Source organism: Lonchura striata, chromosome 5 (genome assembly GCF_050655825.1).
Source record: "Lonchura striata isolate lonStrDom1 chromosome 5, ASM5065582v1, whole genome shotgun sequence".
NCBI classification, from domain to species: Eukaryota; Metazoa; Chordata; class Aves; order Passeriformes; family Estrildidae; genus Lonchura; species Lonchura striata.
In genome coordinates this window covers 72,064,125-72,090,766 of record NC_140707.1, presented here as the reverse complement: position 1 = coordinate 72,090,766, position 26,642 = coordinate 72,064,125, and the positions used below count along the sequence as shown (strand labels likewise).

The 26,642-nt window shown below is 42.1% G+C and overlaps 1 protein-coding gene across 2 annotated transcripts in view; it reads right to left on the bottom strand.

The window, feature by feature from the left end:
- MAP4K5 (mitogen-activated protein kinase kinase kinase kinase 5) overlaps positions 1 to 26,642 on the bottom strand; it is a 57,430-nt gene that overhangs the window by 14,764 nt on the left and 16,024 nt on the right. For both annotated transcript variants that reach the window (XM_085581052.1, XM_077783873.2), the window contains exons 2-15: positions 23,009 to 23,066; positions 11,983 to 12,073; positions 10,771 to 10,835; positions 9,812 to 9,867; positions 9,312 to 9,359; positions 9,181 to 9,223; positions 7,960 to 8,032; positions 6,298 to 6,429; positions 4,875 to 4,937; positions 4,302 to 4,383; positions 3,591 to 3,707; positions 3,372 to 3,450; positions 2,616 to 2,674; positions 2,142 to 2,203 (exon numbers count right to left, since the gene is read on the bottom strand). In XM_085581052.1, coding sequence (XP_085437178.1) covers positions 2,142 to 2,203; positions 2,616 to 2,674; positions 3,372 to 3,450; positions 3,591 to 3,707; positions 4,302 to 4,383; positions 4,875 to 4,937; positions 6,298 to 6,429; positions 7,960 to 8,032; positions 9,181 to 9,223; positions 9,312 to 9,359; positions 9,812 to 9,867; positions 10,771 to 10,835; positions 11,983 to 12,073; positions 23,009 to 23,066 — 1,028 coding nt within the window. The remainder of the gene's footprint in view (positions 1 to 2,141; positions 2,204 to 2,615; positions 2,675 to 3,371; positions 3,451 to 3,590; positions 3,708 to 4,301; positions 4,384 to 4,874; positions 4,938 to 6,297; positions 6,430 to 7,959; positions 8,033 to 9,180; positions 9,224 to 9,311; positions 9,360 to 9,811; positions 9,868 to 10,770; positions 10,836 to 11,982; positions 12,074 to 23,008; positions 23,067 to 26,642) is intronic.

Here is a 26,642-nt window from a genome sequence, read left to right as displayed (position 1 = left end):
AGAGCAGAGGAAGTTACTGGGAGGCAAATGAAGAAAAGCCTTTAAAGGGGAGTTTCCTTATTTATACATATGCACAAAAGACCCAGATTGTTTCCCTCTACAGTGAGGATTTTTGTTTCAAAGCTACTCCAGGGACAAAAAAAAAAAAAAAAAAGTTGTGACTAGAGGATCAAAGCAGCACTGAAAATATAACCTTTAAGGAAAAAAAAAAAAAAAAACCAATAAAAAAACACCCTGATAAAATTTTGCAAAATGGCAATTTTCAGGCTGTGTCTTTAAAGAGCAATGACCAGGAAAACCCAGCCAAATTTGGATTAATGTGAAATATCCCTGCAAGTCACTTCTGAGGGAAAGCAGCAGACAGTTGCCAATAGGAATGATAAAAAAATTTAAAGGAGAAAAAGTCTTTATTTTTGAAAGGTTCTTGTTGCCCAGAGCAGCTGTGGCTGCCCCTGGATCCCTGGAAGTGCCCAAGGCCAGGCTGGACAGGGCTTGGAGCAGCCTGGGATGGTGGAAGGTCCCTGCCCATGGCAGGGGGTGGAATTGGATGGGTCTTAAGGTCCCTTCCAACCCAAACCTTTCTGTGATTCTGTGAAAACATCAATAAAGAAACACCTCCACAAAGCAGGACATTTTTACAAAAGTAATTTAAAAACAGAAGGAACCAGTTCAATCACCAGGTACGCATTCTGCTGTTCCCATTTCCAGTCAAATAATTCCTCAATCAAAGATATCCCTCAGCATCCACTCTGAAAAAAGCCAAAGGGCATGAAAAGCAAGGAGCCCCAAGCACACATCCTCTCTGCACATCCCAGGGATTACTCACAACTGCTGGGACAGAGGAGTTATGCATTTCCTGTTTATCTTTCCAACTGGAAGTGGTTTCCAAGAGAGCAGCACAGATCCAGCATCCAGGACTGCAGTCCCTGCCCTCCTTGCCAATGAATCTGTACCTATCCATTGATTTACAGCCCTGGGAATGTTTGCTGCAGCTTCAGCACAGACAAAGCCACAGGACAGGATCAAATCCCTGAGTCCCTGTGCCAGGAGGAGCTTCCCTCCCTGCTCCTGGAGCCCACAGACTGCAGCTGGCTGCAGAAAACCCAGCGCTCCCAGCAAGGCTTCACTGCACAGCTCAGCAGGGTCACACAGACAGACCCAGGGCACAGGGAGGGGAGAGAGCCAGAGCCCCCCAAAGTTCAGTCCCAGAGCCCCCAAACTCCTGATCCAACAAGACTGGGAGCAGGAAAACCAGGATGCTTAAAAAGGCTCAAATGCTGGCAGTCTCCCCCAGCTTTCCAGGGGGCTGTAATGTCAGCTGACAGCTTATGCAAGATTTTCATCTGCAGGAAAAAAAGCCAGAGAAATTCACTGTCTGCTGCTGAGTTCCAAATAAAGATGGGAAACAGGCTCTTTGAGCTGAGCAATGATCTGAGCCCAGATATCATCTCTGCCTACATCTGAACCTCCACACTCCTGACTGCAAATCCTTTAAAGGCAGAATCCACTTTTTAGCAGCAAAAGGAAGGTACACCTCTAAAAAAATCAGTCCTAACTTGGAGAGAGTTGTGCTCCTGTACTTCAGGCCTGCTTTATCCCAGGGAAAGCAGCTACAAACACATTTTTCCCCACAACATTTCACCCCAAAACACTCCATGGCTGGGTTATAAATTACCCCACAGCAGCAGGAGTGGTGCAGTGTTATTGAGCTTGGTAAAACTCAACATTCAGAACTGGTTTCTCCTTCCCTTTCTGGAGTTCAGGGCTGTGCTCAGGTTTCGTCACAGGATGTCACGACCACAGCCACAGCTCAGTAGAGAAGTGTGAGGCCAGAGCAGGATCCTGAACTCAGCTCTGCTGCAGGAAATTCACTGTGGCTGTGTTATGTCACTGTCCTGGCCATGCATTTGCACTTCACTTCCCACCTACAAACTTAAAACAAGCTACTGGTGGTGGTTAAAAGAGATTAAAAGTCACTCTGCAAGAGAATTGAAGGAGGGCTGCACACTGAGTAACATCTCCTTAATTTAGCAATATGCAAGTGGATCAGGGCTTATGGTTTGATTTTTCTAACATAACTCATTTTTCTTTCACTTTCATAATAAGTCACAAAAATAAAAGTTGGTTTTATCTGTACTTACTTGTTGCTTCCATCAACAAAAGGATTCCAATGTGAAGAAAAGTCACTGCCAGCTGCCACAACCTGAAGATGCAGAAATTGTCATTTTATTTCCCCCCATCAAACTAAAGTATCCTAAATTACCATATCCATCACACACAAAGAGGCCTGAGGGATCCCCCACCTTAGAAAAATTCACAAGCAGTAAAATTAAATTTCAAAGAGAAATAACATCTTACTATCTATAAAGCAATTATTGATAACCTATTTTCTTCTTAAAGTTAAAAGCAGCACCTGGAAATGGTGTAATGTCCAGATCAAGCAGCAATAAGTAACAGGAAAACAAAAACTGATGGTGAAAAATCCAGTAAAGGTCATTTAGGGAATTTTAAAAATGTTTTTCCAACAAGTTGATAAGGGTTGAACCAGAAAATATTGAAGATTCTGTGGCTTTAATATATAAAACTTATTTTATTTATACCAAACTTGCCCTTACCATTTCATCCCGAGCTTCTGTTTCTTTCCGTAGAGGGGGCTCAAACTGCAGCTTATCAACTACAAAATAGAATAATTTCATAATTAATACACACAATCTTGCCCTGGGATCCTTTCAGTGCAGTGAAATGCAGGTAAGAACAGATGTAAATATTGTGTACACAACTCTGAATTTGCCTCTCAAATGAGCAGCACTTCACTACCAGCCTCATTGTTTGAGTGCTTGAATTTGCAAATATGAAACCCACAAGAAAGGCCAAAAGCAAATACTGAGTCACAAAAATGTAACTATTTAACCACTTGTCACTTTGAAATGCATGTGAAAGAGGAGGAAAAGGCTCTTCAAGAGCAAATTTCCCAGAGTGTGATGGAGCTACCAGTATTGCTGCTACCAAAGGCTTTTGATCAAACCTGCAGATGAAACCATTTCTACCCTCAGCATTTCAGCTTACATCCATCAGAGTAAATAAACTAAATAGTAAAAGTAAATAAATAAACTAATTAAATAAACTACTATCAGAGTAGTTTATTAATATTAATGTTAATTTTAGTTTTGAATAATTATTGTTGAAGATTCACATGCTGCTTCTCCAGAATTTGCTTCCCAAATGAAAAGAGATTTTTGGGAAACGACACCACAGTCAAATCACCCCCCAAAAAAGGGGAAGCAAACCCTGGAGAAGAAGCAATCTTCAACAATAATTACTCCAAATTATTGTAGATCTAAAAGCACATTTCTGCCTATCACAGCACTCACAGTTGATCTCTGATGCTGTTCTCTCTGCCCGGATGTTCCTGTTGGTGGAGCGGATGGTGTGGCGGATCACGGAGTGAGGCTGCAGGGATGGCAGGGACAGGTGAGTTTTAGGGTTTTTTTTTAGTTTAGTTTTTTGCAGTTTTAAATCCCCAAAGCAAAGCAAGGCCATTGGAAGTGCCAGTTTGAACAAAAAGCAGAGAATAAAAAAGATGTTCTCACCTCAAAATCGTCATCGTCGACTTCCCCGTAGTGGGTGTGGTTCTCGGGGTTGTTGACTTTGTCCAACAGCTCAACTGCTAAAGACCTGGAGAGACCAGGCTGCCCTACAAAGCTGTGCTGTAACCACAGGAAAAACCACAAAAAAAGAAGTTTTAATATGCAATTAATAGCTAACTTTCAGTAATAAACATTCAGTAGAGTTGCTGATTTTTTTTCTGTGCTTTCTGGAAGCTCACTGTTGTTTTAGTGACTCTTTACTGCTGGATTTTCTCAGAACATCAATATGGAAACACCACATTCTGGGCCACTTGCAAATTAAACTTGAGTCAAACAAATAATTACGCTTGAACTTCATTTTTTACAGCAGTTGTTCAGAGCTTGGGAAAGCACAGATACATCAGGAGATGCTGAAATTTTTGGGAGTCAGGAAAGTCCAACTTCTACACATCAGCAAGGCCGAGGCAGCCACTTGTAGGAAGGCCAAGGTTAAGAACATGAAGCCAATTTCTTGGCCAAAAACTGTAAAAACTGTGTAAAAATACTGAACAAAATCCACTTGCTAACAGCTGATCTACCTGTTTTCCCTTCAGATTTCACCACCTGAGTTATAAGAGTAAAGTAAATGGTTTCCCTTTGGTTTCCTACTAATCTGTCCCTCATTTTGAAGCAAAGGTCCCTTCCTGAGGTCACCAAAGGTCCCAAATCACTTACAGAGAGAAGTCTGTCTGCTGTCGGTCTCTTCTTTGGATTTTTCGTAAGTGCTATTTTAACAAAATTATGGAATGTTGCTGACCTTAAAGAAAAAGAGAGTTTATGTTGAATTTTTCAAGCTATTATTGATTTTAAGCAGATTACAAGAGGGCGTGATAAAGTAAAATATTGTGCAGCCATCTCACATCATTTTTGAATAATTTCATTTCCAAATTAACAAAATAAGGAAAAAGCACATTTGATTCATGAAACTTGCACAGAAAACATTTTGGTACAGAAAACAAGCCAAGAATGACACCAGGAATTTCTCACAGGGTAAAGAAAGCAGGAAAGGATTAAACCATTACCTGTCCTAACGACAAGGGCAAGTGCCCCATGACAGGAATTAAAGGGAAAGGATAGATTTGTCTTCTAGAACATACAAAGAGCACCAAAGAAGGGTCTCTTCTTCAATAATAACAAATATTTTTTCTCCCTTTCTCTATAAAATCTTAGAATGGTTTGGGTTGCAAGGGATCTTAAGGATCCTGTAATTCCGATAAAATATGGATCAAAGGAAGGAGCTCCACCTACCATTTTGCTTTTTCCTTTAGCTTTGGTGGTTGAAAATTACTTTTTGACATTAAAAACAAAGCCCTAAAGGGAAAGAAAGAATAATGATAAAAAGTGATTGAAAAAGCAATTAATTTCATTCTAAAATCTAAATACTTTAACACTTTATGGTGAGAATTGTATTGGTGAAACAGGATTGGAATGGCACTGTGTTAAAGGAGAGATACAGGAAATCTGTTGATTTTATCTTTAAATATTTTTAGTGCCCTAATTCTGTTAAATATTAGGGTATGGCTTCTCTAGTGGTTCCCCATCAGCAGGAAATCTGTCCCTGTTCTTCATTAGATTCTTGATTCTGGAATCCCAGAATGGTTTCGCTTGGAAGGGACCTTAAATCCCACCTTGTTCCAACCCCCTGCCATGGGCAGGGACACCTTCCACTAGGCCAGGTGCCACCAAAAATGTAATAACTTCAAGGTTTTGCTTATAATTTCCCTCCTATCTTAGGTCAGAAATGTGGGTGTGTGTTCTGTCCCCATCTGTCAGAGCTGGGGCAGCTCTCTGCTGTTCTTTGGGCAGTTTCTTTATCTCTCCACAGCCAATCCTCCCTCCAGGAGATCTCTGCTGTTCATGGGCCATTAATTATTAATTATCTTCTGTCCATGGCCACTGAGTGTCCCTGCATGGCTCAGAAAATTTCATCATCCATGGGGAGATGCTCTGCCCAGGGGAGGAGCCAAACATTCCTACCTGGATCCAATCTGACCTGGGAACAGCACAGCAGCCTTTGCCCCCTGCATTCCCAGAGGAGCATCTTCCTTCCCACTGCATTCCCAGAGGAGCAGCTTCCTTCCCCCTGCATTCCCAGAGGAGCAGCTTCCTTCCCCCTGCATTCCCAGAGGAGCAGCTTCCTTCCCCCTGCATTCCCAGAGGAGCAGCTTCCTTCCCCCTGCATTCCCAGAGGAGCCCAGGCCCATCTCCCCCAGCCCTGGAGCTCCAAGGAAAACTCCCCCCTTGTGCAGATCCTGCTCCAGCAGAAGCACAGCTGGCACTGCAGGAGGGCTGAGCCCCCCTGGGATGGGGCTGAGCCACTCCCTGACCCACAGGGGACAGGGCTGCTCTCACTCTGGCACTGCTTTGTTTTCTGGTTTTTTGTACTATTGCATTTGTATTTTTAATTTTCTTATTAAAGAACTCTTATTCCTACTCCCATATCTTTGCCTGAGAACCCCTTAAATTCAAAACTGTAATAATTCAGAGGGAGGGGATTTGCATTTTCCATTTCAAGGGAGGCTCCTGCCTTCCTCAGCAGACACCTGGCTGTTCAAACCCAGACACATTCCAAATGCAAGACTTCAGCAGACCGATGCCTTAAAGACAGACATGGAAACAATCCTGACAATTCCTGCTGGGATTCAGGCAGAGGAGCCCCCAGGGCACAAACCTCATGGGGTGCAGGTCGAACATGGGTGGCTGCAGCTCTGCCAGCTCGATGGCAGTGATGCCCACGGCCCAGATGTCGCACAGCTGGTTGTACCCCCCGTTCTTCTCCACCGCCGCCACCTCGGGGGCCATCCTGCAAAACCAACACTTCCTTCAGTGTCTGCCCTCAAGGAGAATCACAACTGTGCACGTGCATAAAAAATAGAATTAAATTAAATTCACAGAATCACTGGGTTGGAAGAGACCTTCAAGACCACGGAGTCCAACCCAGCCCCAACAGCTCAACTCAACCCTGGCACCCAGTGCCACATCCAGGCTTTGTTAAACACACCCAGGGATGGGGACTCCACCACCTCCAGAGCTTTATCACTCTTTCCATGAAAATATTTTTCCTAATATCCAACCTATATTTCCACATAAATACATGTAAATAAAATAAAAAATAATAAAAAAATTACACATATTTTAATGTCTGCGACAATGATTCATAATTTAAAATATCTCATATTCCCCCCTAAGAAAGAAGGAAGGAATGAACAGGGGGAATACAAATATTTTTATGTCTAATGGAGTAAGTTAAGGATTTTATGTTCAGACTGGGTTTTGATCATTACAGAAATACTTAAAAAATTTTTATGAACACTTTAATAAAAATTATTTCATAAAAATTTTAAAAAAATAATTTATTTTATAATAAAAACTTTATTAATATTTTACTGATTTGATTAACATATACATAAAAATTACAAACTAATTTAACCAATACACTTACATATTTTTATGTCTAATAGAGTAAGTTAAGGATTTTATGTTCAGATTGGGCTTTGATCATTACAGAAATATTTTTAAGGTTTTTACTAACATACACATAAAACACTACACACTAATTTAAGCTATACACTTATGATGATTCTATTTGTTTTAATATTATTCTACGAAGAATGTATTTCAGGGCTTTGGGTTATTTTTTTTCCCTAAAGCTCAGGAAATACTTTGGATCTAAGGACCTAAGGACAATTAATGTACATTTTTCATAATGGGTATAATATTCTTTAAATATCTGAACAAAACTAAGGGACACAAAATAAATGTGCTGAATACATCATAAAAACAAACAAGAAATACAGCAAAAATGTCAAATTAAAGAGCACAGTAAGGACACAAAGCACTCAAAAGCTCCTTATGGATTTAAATAAACATCTTAGGAGGGGGATGCAATTGGATAATCTCTGGACACAGAGGTGATTATTTGCATATGATTATTTGCATATGATTATTTGCATATCAAATGCTGCCTTGTGCAGACATTAATCAGTAGGGATGATTAAAAGATAGTCTGAAATCTGGTTTCCATTCTGCACAGAAATCAGAAAGACGCTGTTTCAGTCACTAAAAATGTAAGGCTGAGAAACTAAATAACCATTGGTATCCCCCAAAAAGGGAAAATAATCTGCAAAGATAAATTTGGGAATAAACCCTGCCTCAAATATCAAGTAGCTTTTGTTACAGCAACAGATCAGCGCTTCCCAGATTTTTACCCTCTGGGCATTTTACTTGGAAGAAAGGGGATTTATGCAATTTCTATAGACATATGTGTGTGTTGGAGGATTTTTGGCATAAATAGGCTCAGCTTTGCAGCACAGCAACCAAAGTGGCTTCTTACCAGTAAGGGGTGCCAATAAAGGATTTCCTCTTTGCAATAGTGGCTGTTATTTTTGCTGCTACCCCAAAGTCGGCTGGAAAATAAAATCAAACCATCAGAGCCTTAGAAATCACAGTTGAAGACCCCAATCTTCCTGTGTGATGAAAGAAGAATCATGTGTCTCATGCAAATTAAAAATCCATTAAGGGAAACAGATGAAGATTAATAATAAGATCATTAATGTCTTCACTGACATGACTTCAAATCAAAGAGTTTTCTTTCTACATACAGTTCCTCTCCTAGATAATTCTTTCCATCTCACAATACATCAACCAGAATTTTTGGATACTCAATTTAAGAGGAAAAAGAGCATCATGCCTTGGAAAAGGCACCTTTTCTGTGTTATTTATGGAGGAACTGTGATGGGGCATCTGTTCTCCACCCTGGAGACTCAATCATCCCTTCCCTGCAGAACTTTCAAACATCAGTTGGTCTTGCAGAGCCAAAAATCATTTAAATCCATTTTATTTTGATTGATTGGTGGCATGAAAGCTGGAAGATAACTTGGGAAAATTCAGGCAGGCAAAAGGCAGGTACCACTGTGTATGCCAAGTTTAATGCAGGGACTGGAATCTCCTCTTGGTGTTGAGGTTTTACTCCTCTTTTTCCTTTATTTAAAAATCTCTCCTTTTCCAACACAGCATTCCTGCTTCCCCACAGGGCTCTGGAGGCAAAGGTGCCCTGATTCCAGTGGGATGGTGACATTCCATGGCAGCTTTTCCCTGCAGATCTGGGAGTTTTCCTCTCCTCCCCCTTTGTGGAATTGCCCAAGAGCACACACAGAGCCAGGATCAGATCCCACTTTTCCACAGGCTGCCCCCAACAGGCCATCCTCAAAGACTCTGAGGGATAAAAACTGACATCCAGGTAATGCCAGCCTGGCAAATTCCAAGAAAATCTGGGAGGTTTAAAGGCTCAGTGATTGAATAATTAAATTATAGATAATTTCTTGATAGAATACAAAACTCATCTCCTACACAGCCTAGCCATGGATACACACTTTGTCATCAACTTCTATCATCATCTATGGCCCTAAATAATCATGGAATCATTTAGGTTGGAAAAAACCTTTAAATTATAGAGTCCAGCCATTCCCCAGCACTACCCCATGTCCCCAAGTGCCACATCCACGTGGCTCCATAAATGAAATTAAATCCGTATTATAAAACTCAGGCAACTCACCCAATTTAACATCTCCGTGGTCTGTTAGGAGAATGTTTGCACCCTAAAACAAAATAAATTCAAAATCTTGATCAGGAATATTTTTCCTGCACTTGGAACTGTAAGATAGATTTCTCAAGGTTCCAAGTTACCTTTATGTCTCTGTGCATTTTGCCCTTCATGTGTAAATAAGCAAGACCCTGGAAATAAAAGACACAATGAATTATTCTGCCATTTGTTAACATCCTACAAAGCCAATTCTATTTAATAAATTTAATCTTCTCAACAGATTTGATTTGTAAATGGAGACATTTGAGATTTGCAGATAAGGGGTGCTTCATCTTTTATTTTTTGCTATCAGCAGTCACAAAATGAAAGAGAATTGTATTTATCTGGTTGCAGTATTTTACCCATACACATCATTAAATTTACCACCACAGGGCAGACAGGCAGTTCAATATTTTAGCAAATATTTGCACTATATCACACTAGAATTTCTTGGTGATTTTTATTTACAGCATGGAAAAGAACAGGTTACCCTGGTTAATTTGTGTCTGCTTGATTCCCAATAGAAATGTTGGATTTGAACCAATTTTCTGTCTCTATTTACATGGAATAAAAACTTTATTGTGCACCTGCAGAAGTACATTACCTGTAGAGTTTCTCTGCACACATAAGCAATTTGCAACTCTGACAGAGGTCCTGTTACTGGAAATAAAGACACAAAAATTAAGTTTACAACACATAGATAAATAACACTGTGAAGCAGCCAGAAAGTGGTTTGTCCAGGCCAAAGTTAAAGGCTGGTTTTACATGGTCTGTATTGTACACTGAGCTGAAAAGAGGGGTTTGTTTGCTTGTTTTACAGAAAGGCTTTCTGTAAAAAAAACCCCAAACAGCCCCATCCCAGAGGACAATACCCACAGTGAGAAGAAAACCCGTTTTCACAGCATCTAATTATGATTTTACAAATGATTTTGTAGTACTCTGTTAGTGTCAGGAAACTAAAAGTGACTTCTGCTAATATTTTAGTATTAGAAATGGGAATGTCTCACATCAGGGACTATCTAAGGGGCTTGGAATTATTTTAAGGGATTTCTACCAAATAGTTGAAAAATAAAGCAGAAAGAGCTCAGGCATCCAAAACCTCAGTGTTATCATTTAAAGGCACAGCAAGTCCCCAACTGTTTTTCCAACAATTCTAATAAATTATTCTACAGCATCAACCACTCCAGATGAGAACTTCAGGAAGGAAAATAATACAAGAGTGAGATGGTATTTCACAGGGGCAGGAATAAGAATAATTTTTCCCCTTTAAAGATCAAATGTTGAGATTTCCCCATGAAAACTGCTTCCTCACCCCATATCCAAGCGTTCTGCCATAAATGACAAATATTAAATAACAAATAATATGTCAATATTAAAATGCCAATATTATAAATATTAAAAATGCTGGTCACCGTATCTGAAAAGTGCTCTCAAAATCTACTGATGGTAGCTAAAAAACAGTTTATATCCCCCAAAACCCCCCACATCCAATACCAACCGTTCCCTGCAGGTTTATTATTTATTTTTCTTTTTGCAAAAATGTGAAAATAATTGCCCAAATACCATGGTAAATGTCCTGGAGGGATCCCCCACCACAGTATTCCATGCATATCCACAGCTTCTCACGGCTACCAAAACAAAATTAAAATACAGGCATCAGAAAGTGATTGATCTGGATGAAGAATATAGTTAATCCTCATAATTTAAATTATTTTCTATTAGTCTTGATCAGTCTCTGTTTAAAATACACATTATGATACATGACCAGCAGTTACACTGTTATTAATATAAATTCTCATGTTATTAATATAAATTCTCATGTTATCAATACAAAAATATTGATCTAAAAATAGAAAAATGTAATTTTCACCAGTCAAAACAAAAGTTTTATGCCAAAGTCCCTGAGAAATATTTAAACATCATTAAACATAAAAGGTGGTGCTTTAACTCTACAATAAAACACTGAGGTTTATCTACTATCAGCAAAATTTAGTGTGATTAAATATCACACTAAACTCAGTGTTTCAATCTTAAATTGAAATAACCTCATTATATCTAAAAAAGTCTTCATGACGCCCAAAATGTGGAATTATAAATTTGGCCATTTAGTTCCAGTTGAGTCTATTTGGGCTGCAGGGATTATTTAAATGTAGCCCTCCAAGAAAAAGATGAAGTCTCATAGAAAAAAGACCAAGCAGGCAAAGTGCAGATTGATATTTCCACAGAGCCAACTGATAAATGGCAGAGTTGCACAGAAATTGAGAATATTCCCAGATTTCCTGTATGATATTTAATGAAAGGTGCAGGGAGCTGACAGCACCTTGGTTCTGCCTCTGTTACACCAGAACTGTGAAAAATGTTATTATCAGCAGCTCAAATTTTTAACTCCCCAGCCATACTTTCATAGGCCAGACAACTATAATTAAATAAAATATCAAAAGGCAATTCTGCTCTAGAGAAATAATGAGCTGCTTTTATATTAGAACTGATAAATGTGTGAGTAGTACTGGACATGGTGCAAGAGTCTCCAAGGGAAAAGTTCCTTTCTGTTCCTAGTGATAAAAATATTCCAGCCTTTTGGCCAGCAGAGAAAACAAAATATTACTCACTTTTGTTTTTTAAAGCCAACTGGGTTGGCTTTAAAAAAAAAAAAAGAAACACCAAGGGCAATTCAACCTCTAGAAGAAGATTTAATGAGGATACAAGGACTAAACCAAACTGGGATTGTTTTAGGAGAGAAGCAGCAGGTATATTGATATAAAAAGTGGGATTTACCTGAGGTAACTCCCAAAATAGGCGACGATGTTGCAATGTTTGCATTCTTTAACCATATATATCTCTTGCTGGATCAGTGAGAAGTCATCTCCTGAAAAACAGGAAGCAGCCAGGGTTACATCATGAACGTTCAGAGGGCACTGGAGGGGTGCACAGAATTTGGGAAAACATTCCAAGGGTCTGGACCCCAGCCAAACCCTTGAGCAGGCCAGCCCACCACCCCAGCTGGATTCCTTGTGCTGTGCTTTGTGAGGTGCTGGGTTTTGGTTTCTTTTTGGCACCTCTGTGGAGGTTGGGATTGAAAGAACTCGAGATGATGGTTCACAGTCAGGCTCAGATGTTTCCGAGTTTTTATCTCTGTACCAGTCTCACAAACCCTGAGTTCTGCAGCACTTCATAAACTAAACCAAACCAAAAAATAAACTAAAAAATGGAGCTGTATCCCTTTCTACAAGGCCTTTTAAGGACAAACTGTCCAATTAAGAAATGACACCTCAATTATTTTCACTTTTAACCCAATAACCAACCACTCATGCCTGCAATGTGGGATTTTTTTATCCAATTACACAAAACCACCCAAACCCATGGAGAAGAAGGGGAAGAAGAAGGATCAGCCTCCACCCTAAAACCTCCATCTTGCTTTGTATCTATTACTATATTCTAAACCCTTAAACTCTGAGTTTTCCACCCTGTGACATCACACACTTCTATTCAAACTCCACCCCCACAATCCCAGCTCTGCCATTCCATTCTGGAAGCTTCTCCACGGCCTCAGGTCAATGCAGAGTTCTCCTGGGGGTCAGAGTCTGTCAGCACAGAAAGTCTGAAATTCTCAGCAATTCTCAGAGCTCCAACAGTGAGGCACAAATATTTTTTGAAGACCAAGAGAGCAGGGCTTGCACAAATATTTCTTGGAGACCACCAGAGCTGGTGGCCTGAGAGTGACCACGAGTTCAGAGGGCTCCAGGAAAGCAGCACAGGGATCCAGGGACGGATGGGAGTAAATTCAAAATTTACTTTTTAATCTTTGTTTCCCTCCAGCTGCTTCCAGCACAAGGCTCCCAACAGGGAGGATTGCTGAATTCCAGAGCCTGGAAAGAGTGGAGCCCACGTTCCACAGGCTGGTTATGAGGAATATTTCATTCCCAAGGGACCTGGATGGAGCATATGAGCCTGCACGCCCACTCAGCTGACTCAGAGCTCAGGAGGGGGGGTTGGGTGATTGTGCACATTGGCACATCCTAAATATCTTTTTTTTGTGTGTGTGAAAAAGAAGGATCTACTAAAAAAAAAATCATTATGAGCAGGGCATGTTTATGCCACCTTAACATAAAAGGGTAATTTTTTATAAATTAAAAAAGTGATCATTTCAGATATATAATTTCTGTTTGTATTTAAAGAGATAAAAAATCCCCTTGAGAGAATTTCCAAGCAGAAGATGTTCTCCCCAGAATCCTGAACTCAAACTCTGCAGCTCTGCTTTCATTATTTTATAGATTATTAACTTTTTTCGTCATTTGGCATGGAAGGACAAGGGGAAATGGCTTTAAAGTGAAGAATGGGACATATTGATGGGATTTTGGGAAGGAATTCCTGGCTGTGAGGGTGGGAGGCCCTAGCACAGGGTGCCCAAAGATCTGGCTGCCCCTGGATCCCTGGCAGTGCCCAAAGCCAGGCTGGACAGGGCTTGGAGCAGCCTGGGACAGTGGGAGGTTTCCCTGCCATGGCAAGGCTGGAATGGGATGAGCTTTAATGTCCCTTGCAACCCAAATTATTCTGGGATGTTTACTTTTGTTTCAAGTTTGCCCAGTAAAATTCCCTCCTATATAAAAGTCAGAGATGTCCAACCCAGAAAACATGAAGAGCTTCATCCTGCTCCCTTTAATTTAGATGATTTTGACAAGTCCAAGAGGACTCAAGCACTGGTGTAAATTGAATTCTTCATGTGTTTATTTAAGTAGCAGCACAGCTAATATTTTTAATAACCTCTTTTAAAACAGATGTTTATATTTGCTGAGCTTTGAGGCAGCTTCCCTGAGAGCAATGTTGCTGGCAAAAGAAGTAGCAGTGTGTTAAGAAAGAAATTATCACAACCTTTATGTCTCAGTGACTGCCAGGCTTTTATTTAAGAAAATAACTTCAAAATACAAATGTAAAAGGGAACCCACTCACAGGAATCCAGCCCTGACTAATTTAAGTAAATCCTCACAGGCTTCTTGATTTTGAATGATATGAAGAAACACTTCACTGGGACAGGAAAACAGTATTTCAAATGTCAAGATGCTTTTTATAAACATCAGTAGTATTTTTTTAACCAATGAAAAAGAGAGAAGGCAACACAATTTCCATAAAATTACCACATATTTCACACTGGGCTTGGTTTAGGGGTTCCCTGCAGCTACAGCTTTGCTTGGATTCACACATCCTGCTTTTAAATGATCACTGTCAGTGAAGGATTCCTGAGTTTAGACAATCATGGAATGGTTTGGGTTGGAAGGGAACTTAAATCCCATCCTATCCCACCTCAGCTACGGCAGGGACACCTCCCACTATCCCAGGATGCTCCCAGCCCTGTCCAGCCTGGCCTTGGGCACTGCCAGGGATCCAGGGGCAGCCACAGCTGCTCTGGGCACCTGTGCCAGGGCCTCACCATCCTCCCAGCCAGGAATTCCTTCCCAATATCCAGCTTAAATCTACCCTCTCCCATTTTAAAGCCATTCCCCCTTGTCCTGTTCCCCCAGACCCTTGTTCAAAGTCCCTCTCATTCATTTTTATAAGATTCTTTAATTCAAGTTTAAATCTCATTGGTTCATTCCTCCCATTTCTCCAACAAACTTCCGGAAGGAAATAGTTGAACTCTCACAGACAACTGGAGCATTTTCAAACTACTCAAGCATTTTTAAGAAAGTCAAATCTAAACAAGGTTGAAAGCAAAATCCTCCCAGCCCACCCTGAAAAAATTCCTTCTTTCTCCACTACCCGTTGTCCATGAGCTCAGAGGATCCAATGCCAAATCCAAGTGGCCTCTTCAAATCAAAGAATCCTTGAAATGCCAGCTGCAGCCTTTTAGCACAGCTGAATCCTGACCTGTGGGAACCCTGAGAATTGCTGAGAAGTTCAGACTTTCTGTGCTGACAGAGTCTGACCCCCAGGAGAACTCTGCACTGACCTGAGGCCGTGGAGAAGCTTCCAGAATGGAATGGCAGAGCTGGGATTGTGGGGATGGAGTTTGAATAGAAGTGTGTGATGTCACAGGGTGGAAAATTCAGAGTTTAAGGGTTTAGAATATAGTAATATATGTAAAGCAGGATGGAGGTTTTAGGGTGGAGGCTGATCCTTCTTCTTCCCCTTCTTCTCCATGGGTTTGGGTGGTTTTTTGTACTATTGCATTTATATTTTTAATTTTCCTAGTAAATAACTGTTATTCCTCTTCACATATCTTTGCCCGAGAGCCCCTTAATTTCAAAATGATAACAATTCAGAAGGAGGGGATTTACATTTTCCCATTTCAGGGGAGGCTCCTGCCTTCCTCAGCAGACACCTGGCTTTTCAAACCCAGACAGAGGTAAGAACTAACAAACATCTGAGTCCCAAAAATAAATACCATCTCACCATTTAGTCCCCACCCTGGCAAAAAGAAGCAAAGACTCCACAGTGCCCCATGTGAAAATCATGTTGAGAAGCTTCCCCAAAAAGCAAAACCTTGCAGGGAGCAGCTGGAGCTGTGCGTGGATCGCCAAGGCAGTTCTAGGAACCGTGACTAACGGGGGAAAATTGAAGGGAATGCAGATTTTTGGGCTAGAAAAGGACTGACATGGAAAAGGTAACAACCTTCATGCACATAAAAGATAGCAGAGAAGTGGGGAGAAGGGATAATCTGTTTCCAGTTTTACAACAGGACAATTAGCAATGGGCTTAAATTGCCTTAAGCTACATTTCCTGGACAGATGAAAAGGTTTTTTCCTAACTGGAGTAATATCAGGAATGGGAATCTGGGATGTTGAAAATTTCCAACAATTTTTTCATTGAAATTTCCAACAAATGAAAAAAAAAATAAGAAAACACTCAACAAAACCCACCAGGAGTGACTTGGAATGATGCTGCCTGTAGTAAAGGCAGCCAGCAAAGATGATCTTGTGATCTGCTATTTATAAATGAAGAATTCATGCAAGAAATGGAGGTTACTTACAGAGAAAGAGGGGGGAAAGTATTTGGAAGAGAAAGAAGAAAGAAGACAGGGAGCTGATAGAGAAGTAGCAAACAGATGGAAAGAAGAGAAGTTATCCATGAGAAAAGTTTGGCTAAAATATGGAGGAAATGATTCTGAAAGATGAGACAGACAGATAGGAGAGAAGATGTATAGTTGCTCAAAGATTACAAGAATGAATACAAAACAAACTAATTCAGAGTTTCCAGGCAGCTGGAGTATTAATCTTGGCAAAAGACACTGGAATAGGGCAAAAATTAAATATCCTTGGATATCAGGAAAAAAAACAGACAGAATTTGTAGAAAATACATCATTGAGAGGGAGACAACAAGATAAAAAGAATTAGACCAAAGGTAACAAAATATCCATACAAAAAAAAAAAATCTGGTTTAGCAGTCAGGCATTTGATGGTGAATAACAGGGAATTGGGAAAATTGGGTTTTGCCTGCTCACGTGTTGGCAGTTTTGGGATGTGTGGCACACCAGGCGGGAACATCCATCGAGGGAATGCTGCAAAGTCTGAGACTGAGCAGGCACTGAGCCTCTGCAGCCTCCTCTGCTGTGGGGTTTTACCTCTGCAGAGAGGGACACAGCCCCACAGTGGAATATTCTCCTTGGACAGCACAAGAGGCTGCTTGTCCCCAGCTGCCAGGACCCGACCCCTGTCGTGGGGGTGGGATCTGAGCCCATCCCAGCAGCTGAGCAAGGTAAGGGCTGGTAAATTCATGATAAATCCAAATTTAAATGGAAGATCACGGAGGAAATTGGTGGCACATCAACAGCTGTGAATTATTCTACTTGCAGAGCTCACCTGTGTGAGAGGATGGGAGAGCTGGGAATGTTCCCCTGGAGAGGAGAAGCTCCAGGGAGAGCTCAGAGCCCCTGGCAGGGCCTGGAGGGGCTCCAGGAGAGCTGGAGAGGGACTGGGGACAAGGGATGGAGGAACAGGACCCAGGGAATGGCTCCCACTGCCAGAGGGCAGGGATGGGTGGGAGATTGGGAACTGGGAATTCCTGGCTGGGCTGGAATTGCCAGAGCAGCTGTGGCTGCCCCTGGATCCCTGGCAGTGCCCAAGGCCAGGCTGGATGGGGCTTGGAGCAGCCTGGGACAGTGGAAGGTGTCCCAGCCATGGCAGGGGTGGCACTGGATGATCTTTAGGTCCCTTCCAACCCAAACCATTCCATGACTCTGTGATTCTATAAAGAGCTGGAATGTAGAGAGATCCTGCCATGTGTTCCTGGATGAAGAGCAGCTGTAGCCTGGACCCTGCAGCACAGGAAGGCTCTGCTGGCTCCCGTGCCCACCACACAGCACTGCTGGGCCTTTGGGCATTCCTGATCCTGATGGTTTTTAGTCAAGTTTATTCCTATTATAATATAAATATATTATTATATTTTCACGTGCTCCACTGCTTTGAGTGGTCCCATCCTGCAAGAAGACCCCAGGTCACTTGTCACAACAAACCCTGGGAAGAGCTGTGACTTCTTGGGTGAGAAACTGCTGGGTTTTGTTTTAAATTGGTTTATTCTGCATCACTTCTGAGCTCACCACGGAGCTGGTGCTGTGTGGGAGCTGGAGCAGAGGAGAGAAGTGGTGGCATTCAGAGACAGCCCAGTGTCACCAGAGGGTGGGACAGAGGCACATTTGAAGAGACCAGACCTTCAAGGTGCAGTACTCCTGTCCAATCCCTCACATTCCCCACCACGCTGATGGACATGGAGATGTGACTCCCAAACCTCTCCAGGCAGCTTGACCTGGATTGTTAATACTACAATGAAGATGTGGGATTTTTAATACTATAATTAACATTTGTAAGTTAAAAATTAGATGACATTTAACAACAGGATTGGAGGAACACTTGTAAGGGACACTGAAGGACGAAGAGCAGGGTCACACCACTGCAGCCATTCCTCAAACATTTCTTATTTCAACAACCTGATTTCCCAAACAAGGAGAGGAATCCCTATGGGAATGACACTATCTGCCCCAGTCCGCAAATTCCCCAGCCAGGCAACATCCACAGCTCCTCTCCAGTACCCCTGGAGCCCCTTCAGGCCCTGAAGGGGCTCTGAGCTCTCCCTGGAGCTTCTCCTCTCCAGGGGAACATTCCCAGCTCTCCCAGCCTCTCACACAGGTGAGGTCTGTGCTGACTTCCCAACATCCCCGTGCTCCAACAGATCCCAGTCACTCACTCCAAACCACTCTCCTGAACCTCAGGAAGGTTCTGGCTGTGCTGATGAAAGGGATGGCTTTCCCAAAAAGCAGGGTCTTTGATCCTGTTTTATCCATATCTTCTATAGAAGTTTTTTTTATATGCTGTTTTATCCAGCCTGCTTTTCACAGGACTCATGGAAACCTGCAGTCCAACAGAAAGAATTTCAATTCCCCAAACTTGAAACTTAAGAAACTTGATTCCAAGCAGGGAACAGCTATTTGGAAACAGTGATGTTTCCACCAGCAGATTTTCCTGCTGGGCATGGAGCTGCCAACTGCTAACCACTGATGGTCCTCATTATCTCTCTGCTGATACAAAATATTTCTGATGGTGATGTGCTACCACAAGCCCCACAGCGAGGAGCACACCCGAGTTTGGAGTGAGTGCTCCAACACCAGAACAATTTACCTGTGGATTTTCTCTTCTGCCCTGCCTCGGTCCTTTCAATGAGCAGCCTCTCAACATAGAATTGGTAATTAAACATATATAATTGTTATTGCCCAGAGAAGCTGTGGCTGTCCCAGCCCTGGAGTGTCCAAGGCCAGGTTGGACAGGGCTTGGAGCAGCCTGGGATGGTGGAAGGTGTCCCTGCCCAGGGCAGGGGTGGGTTGGATGATCCTTAAAGTCCCTTCCAACCCCAACCATTCAGGGATTCTGAGATTCCTCTCTCTTAGCAGTTTCTTCTTCTCTCTCTCCTTGCCTTACTTCCCCCCTGTTGTACAGCTCAGTCTTTGATCTTCACTCTCCCTTTTCCCTGTTGCTATTTTTCTTGATGTATTTTGCCAAATTATGTGTTCTCCTAATTCACCCCAGGTGTCACACTCTGCATTACTTTCCAAGTCAAATGTGGGACTTTGCAGCTTCTTCCCTACTTGTAGCACTTCCTTCCCCCACTACAATCCCTTCTGTCAACTTTCCCCATCCCAAAAACTGTTTTAAGTGAAAACTTGCACTACCTGGGTCCTGCTCTGGATCCACACATTTCATAAGAAGGACAGCAAATTATAAATTCATTATAAGGATGCAAAATAAAATCTGACCCCATTTCAACAAGGTGAATATAATTAAAACTCTGGGCACTGTGGATTCCAAGTCCACACTGCCTCTGCTTTTCTCTGTGTGGGGTTGAGCAGCTTTGAGGCTGTGGCAGCACCACGTGGGACATGGAATGGCACACACAAGCCATGTCCAGCCTTTAATGGCTCTGGAACTCCTGGAACCTCAGGAATTCAGCCTCAGACACGATCCCAAACCCAACCAGGCTTCACGGCATGAGGCACGGAAGGTGTGTGTGGTAATGAGAAGTTATTTTCATATTTCTTCAAAGCCAGGTGCTGCCAACAATGGTTCAAGCCCAGCAGGCTTAGTTCAAATCAGCCTCAGGCTGGTTCTTCTCCATAGCTCATGTCACCTTTGGGGAATTCATTGTATGGGAAGTGAGGCTGCCTTACCTGAGTCCCCAAGAGCCCTGGGCTGACAGGGCAGCTCTGCTGTGCTGCTCTCGTGGTCCAGAGGGGCCAGACCCCCTTGTGACCCAGACTCAGCCCCGTGGCTCTTCTCCTGTGTGGAAAATCCCCTTCCTGAGCTGGCTGAACCATGGGATTGCACACACACCTCATGAAGCAGAGCTGGCTTGGAATGCACCGAGCACATCTCACACCTCTGCACGACTCTGCCTCCTACAGATCCCTGTCCAGTTTCACATCCAACTTGAAACAGGTAACTGCCCATTTCTGGGATCTCAAATGGAAAATGCAATCGTTGGAGCAAAAAAAAAAACCAAAAACCCAGCAGTGAGATTCTTCTGTAAACTTGCAGAAGGTTCTGAACATGACAGAGGGCATTTATCATGACAGCAGTATTTAAAACAGACATTAGCATATTTAAAAATACTTTTTATGATATTCTCCCAGGGAGAAAGTTCCGTGGCTGAAAACTCCACTGGTAAATAGTTCCCTCTTTGTATTGAGTCCCCTCTAGATTCATCTGCTAAACCCATAGAAGGAAGAGGCTTTAGTGTTTCAGACAGTTTTGGCTGCTGTGCTGCTGAGTACAGTTGGATTAGTTTCTGAAATAGAATTGGCTCTCAAATTATTTGAAGCATTTGTACTCAGGGAATGCTGGGAAATGTCATTAGCGTGCTATAATACTTTTGCCTAATGCTCTCCAAAGTCTATGCCAAAAAAGAAAAAAACCAGAAAAGGGAAAAAAGCTATTTTGACTCCAAGTGACTGTGGGAGCAGACCTAGAGAACTGCCCCAAATTCAAATAAATTACTGACAGCAACCTTCAAAGCTGAGTTTGTTTTCTTTGTCTGGAGAAGAGACAAAGGTAGGAGCTGATGAAATGAAATAAATACAACCCATGCTGGGATCTGTTTCCAGCTCATTTTGGGTACTCACTCACTACCTGCAGGAGATGAGGAAGGAACAGGAACAAACCAGGACTCACCCCTGCCATGCCAACAGTATCCTGAATCTCCTCAAATCCTGCTATTTTTCTGAGTGCAGTTCCTTCAGCTTTTATTCAACACATTCCCCACCTCCTCTGGAGCACTCTCTGCTTCAGAGTCTTTTGCTCCCAATTCCCCTGTCTATGGATTAATCAAGCATTGAGTTTGGAGCTCTTATTTTTCCATCAGCTAATTAATTGCCATAGATGAGCCTCCTCCTCCTCCTCTCCAGAAGATGCAGTATATAACTCCCAAGCCTATTTCTTCACTCTCTATTTTAGGAAATTAATTATTATAAATATATAATATACAATATAGAATAGAATAGAATAGAATAGAATAGAATAGAATAGAATAGAATAGAATAGAATAGAATAGAATAGAATAGAATAGAATAGAAATTTATCATTAATTATTAATGTATCATTAATTATTAATTTTATTCCAGCTGTGCACTACTTGTGCTGGTGTTTGGAGGGGCTGCCCTTCCCAGGAAACCACGACAGGGAATTCCAATGGTTCCTGACTTGGTCCAGGAATTGCAGTGTCCTGCAATCTACAGTCTTCAAAAACTACTCAAAACCCCTAAAATTAGTCAGAAAATTGAAGTGTGTAGCAGCCAATTAATAATTTCTTTAAAAATCTGAGTATTTCAAACATGAGAACTGGAAAAGGAGAAAGTAAGTAAATAAATGCTGTGAATCCTCCTTGAAAACCAAGCACCCAACAAGATCCCTGCCAGGAGGCTGTGGGTGTACATGAGATGGATGGAGATCAGGTTGGCAACATTTAAAAGAAGATGGATTAAAAAACCAAACCAAAACAAACCAGAAAAAAATAGCTTCCCTGTGGTGATCAGACCAATATAATTAAACACAAGACATGGTCATCAGTGCTAATTAAAACTGGGGCCAGAGTCTTGCATTTATCACTGTAGGGCTTAAGAAGCAGTGGACAAGGAAAGGCAGAACCCAGCTCCTCCCTCAGTTCTATCAACAGAGGATTCAGTCCCTGCTTCACTTCAGCTTCTGAAACAGTTCTTCAAATTCAGAATAAAACCAGATACACTTCATTTGGATTAGCTGCAGTGACACAGTGCTGGAGGAAGCTTCTCACCAAGGTAGCACTGGGTTATTATTGTCCCTCTTCTGTCACGACAGCGTCGCTCTGCTGCGGAGAGTGGTTGGCTCTCCACAGCCCCACTGCCCCAAATTCTGGCCATAGAAGCTCACACGGGGTTTGAGGGATTGTCCCTGTGGCCCCACTGCCTAATTAACCTTATCACTGCAGCCCACCTAATAAACCTGCCAAGAGGGCTGAGCAGTCACAGTCACCCAAAGGCAGAGGTTTTCACTTCTCCCCTGAGTCTCCCCATGCTTTTTCTACCTTTAGCCTTCAAACTCATTTCTTTTTCTGCACAGAACCAACCAGAAATAAAAATTAACCCTCCCCTCAGGCCCTTCAGCCCCAGGTGGTCTTTAAGTTCTCTTCCAATTCAAATAATTCTGGGATTTTGTGACCCTTCCAGCATAAACCATTCCAGGATTCCATGATTTCCACTCAGGACACAATTTCAGATTTCAACTCTCTGTGCAGGATTCAGATTAAACTCCAACTCAGCACATCCCCTGGGCAGCAAGGGAGATCCCCTGGGTCTCCTGCTTTTAGGAGGAGTGGCAGAAACTGTGGGGAAGTGACAGTAGGAGCCATCCCCCTGAAAGAAAAGATGACATTCAAACACAGGCTCTGGTTTTCCCAGTGCACCTTTGGTGGGAGTTGGCATCACTGCCTGATCCCTTCCCCCTTTCAACTCCCACAGCCCACCAGCTCCTCACTGGCTCAGAGCTCACAATTTACCATCTGTCCCTAATCTCCTCTTTGTACTAATAACACGTTGTAATTGCAACATCTCTTCAGGCAGCAATTGATCGGGCAGATAAGAACAAACAAGGAAATAGTGAGCATGACACAGCCAAGAGCAGTGGTACATCCTGCAGGGCTTCCTGTCATCTAACCACTGAAACTACAAAAAAAAAAATAAAAAACAACCCTAAACACTTCTTTTGTCTAGAACTTCACAGTGGGTGAAAATAAACACATGGAAAAAATGAAAATATGATTCAAAAATACAGGAAAGAATGTAAAACTTACCAGGCTCTAACTTGATTATTTTTACAGCAGCCAGTTCTCCTGTATGAAGATTTCTAGCCTGAAACAAGAGTTAAGATATATTTAGATATAGTTAAGATATATTTAATCATAATTCAAGCACATCACAGTCTTATTGTGCAAAAATATGATGTTGTCTGATACAAATACAATGCAAAGCTGAGACCAATGTGGGTGAGGATAATTTGGGTTTGGAATTAGCACAGCACCAGCCTGGCTGGAACTGTGAAGTGCTCCTGACAGTTCTTTTCCAGACTTTAAAACATCAACCAGGAAACCACAGAATCACTGAGGCTGGAAAAGCCCTCCAAGGTCATCCCACCTGTGACTGTCACCCAGCCCAGAGCACCAAGAGCCACATCCAGAATTCCCTGACACCTCCAGGGATGGGGACCCCAAACCTCCTTGGGCAGCCACTTCTAACCCCTGACCACCCTTTAGAGGAAGAAATTCCTCCTCATGTCCAACCTGTACCTGGAAATGAGAGTTCACACCTCTCAAATACCAATTTTAAGGGAAGCAGCAGGGGCTCACCCTTCTCATGGTGCTAAACCTCAGTGTGCACCAAAAGTGGAACTGAGAGGGGCAGGAGAGGCACTGCGAAGGCACCAGGGATGAGTCACAGCTCCCTGCAACAACTTCACTCTGCAAACTCCCTCCTTGGTCCCACAATCCTCCCCCTCAGAAGAAGAAGCAGCTCCAATTAAGCCTCTACAGAGTTGTCCTCTCTGGATATGCTCCAAATTTCAGCTGAGAATTCAGTGCTGAAAGAAGATGTTACAGGAACCTCAGATATAGAAAGTTTTAAGAGGGGATTTTGTGAACACTTTCTAGCAACTAAATCACTCAGGCACCATCACCAGGGCTGAACTATTATTCAAAACACACAACCTGATTTAATTAGGCTGAGCATCCAAGAGTTACAGGAGTTTAATCCCAATTATTCCATTCTTACCCTAATAAATATGCAGTCTTCTGAACAGCTGAAATCTAGTGAAGAGGTCGATTACAGAAAATTGAGGGAAAACTGGCTTCAAGTTAAATCAATGTGGACTTAAGATGAGGATGTAAAGGAAATTTGACTCTGTGAAGAAAGTAATTACAGAACACTCTTCTCCTGTGCATGGACAAGAAGTCTTAAAAACAGGAACATCAAGAGCCTGAAGAATTAATCCCTCTGTTTTATCAATACTTAGTCAAGCTTCAAAATAGGGAAAGGCTTTCCAGCCAGGAAAAAAACCCAACCCAACCCAACCAAACCAAACTCAATGATTGGCTTTTCAAAGTCCTGCAGGGCTATGGCATGAGATGGGTTTCAAAATGCAGGTCAAGGACACAAGTATGACCCAACTTATCTCAAGAGAACCTGAACAACTCTATGAGGGACCCAAATATCTGCAGACCAAATCACTCAGAGTCATCTGCAAACCACAAAGGAAGCATTCACCACTTCTGAAAGCACCTTCCCACCGAGGTGTTTGTTTAGACCACAGCAAAATCTCTGGTGTCCTTCAAAATCCAGAAGGGGCAGGTAGATCCCAGTGGGATAAAGGATTAGGATAAAGGATTAGAACTGCTCTGGTCTTGTCAGACCAATGTGAAACAGGGATGTTCCCAGCATCTCAGTGAAGGCAGGGATGCTCCACTATCCACACTTTTACCCAGGAGCAGCTCAGCTCTTCAGATGAAGTCGCCTGCACCTTTTCCAGAGTATCAGCTTCACTCCTGGAGTACCAAAAGGATCGTATTCCTCACAAATATTCCTTTTCCACACAAGCAGTAACTGCCACTGTCATGCTGAAGCCTGAAGGAATGGATGGAGTCTGCCAAAGGTCTGCTTGGCTGGGATCTGAGGGTTGAGGCTGGGGAACTCTGCAGTTCCTGGCTCCCAGCTCTCACACATGACACAATTCCACTAAATCGTGTCCTGCTGCTTTCCAATATCACCATTAAGCTCATATATAATCTATAGCTTGGACATGGACTATTTTGGGTTTCAACCATCAAACTTTGCCTGCTGGCACACAAAAATCCCCACTGGGTTGATATTTATGACCTAAACCTATCAAGTTGTCTGTGTTTTCTGGTCCCACAGCTTTCCTCTTTCTCAGACACATTCTTGAGTTGATGACACTAAGACCACACGTGATCACTAACTCCTGTCGTGCCAGAACCAAAGGCAAAATCCCAAGTATTCTCTGATCCTCAAAATCCCTGTGTGGATGCTCCCAGACAAGGAATGGTTTTAGATCTCCAGTTTAGACACTGGCAATGTGAGCACACAGCAAATCACCCAAAAATGCTTCCCAAGGGACGTCACCCAAATGTCACCAGAGGCTTTGTTCCCTGCTCCTGGCTTGCAGCAGCTTTGCACAGGGACACACAGCTCCACCTTCCCTCTGCCACCTGTCAGCTGAGCACTCCATCAATAATGAATTACTGCTCTCATTAAAAATGCAACAAGGCGAGGGCTAAAAACTGGTTCTCCTTGTACACACCTAGATATGAAAAGTGTCACATCAGGATTCCTCAGATCACTTTGGGATGTGTTAATTAAATAAATCCTCATTTCCCACGAGTCACTGCAGTTTGCATCATTCTCTTTTTTTTTTTTAAAGAACTGTGCAGTTACCAAGGAAGTCACAGACAGGAAGGCACCACATCAACGTCACTGGCTTTGTGAATCAAACCTGAAATTTGACTAGAAATAATATTTGACAAAAATATAAGTCTCTAATGTGAAAAATTAATTAATGATCTATCAGTCTGTCTTACTGATATAATTCTGCACTGCAGAGAGGGAACTACAGACTAAGAAATTACAGTTCTTCGACTCATGTTATTTATATTTCCTGAGCCCAACAGCAAAATATCTGCCTCCTCCTCATCCCTTGAAATCTCCTCCATATTTCAAGTCTCAATTTAAAATCAGCTGAAACCAGCCAGAGGCCAGGGAAGCTGTTACTCCATTCCAAGTAATCCAGACCTATTCAGTATCTTGTGAGCTATTATTGACAAAGAAAATAATCATTTATATGCATTCATTCCATAAAGATGACATATATATAATGAACTTCAATGGTATCTTTTGAATTCTAATATTTCACTTTTAAGGAATATAGAACTTGTTAGATGTCTTATTGTCTTTAATTCTTCTGGCCTTGATCCCTTCAATATATAAGAAAGCCTCCTAAGAATTCATTTGACACTAAAGGCTGAAACTCAGTGTTGGTGTCCACATCTCCATCAGCAACATGGTCCAGTTCCACAGGACAGAAGCAGATCCCAAATTCCCAGGACATTTGCTGTAAGACTTTCTCCAAGAGGAAGACAGGGCTTTTGCCCTTTATTAGTATTGATCCTAATTTTATTTCAAACATGAAGATCATGTTCCTTATAGAATGAAAACTAAAACTAATTCCTTTGCAGAAGGATTGCAAAGCTCCAACATGAGCCACACAAGAATGGGATCAGAACAAGGATGTACTTGAATGAGGTGAACCACAGCCAAATTTTAATTTGCTCAATGTCATTCACAGAGTTCATTTACTGAGAAAGAAGAGTTTGGCAGAGGCCTTTTGGTCACCTCTTCAACTGTCCCACATCCTGACAGAGG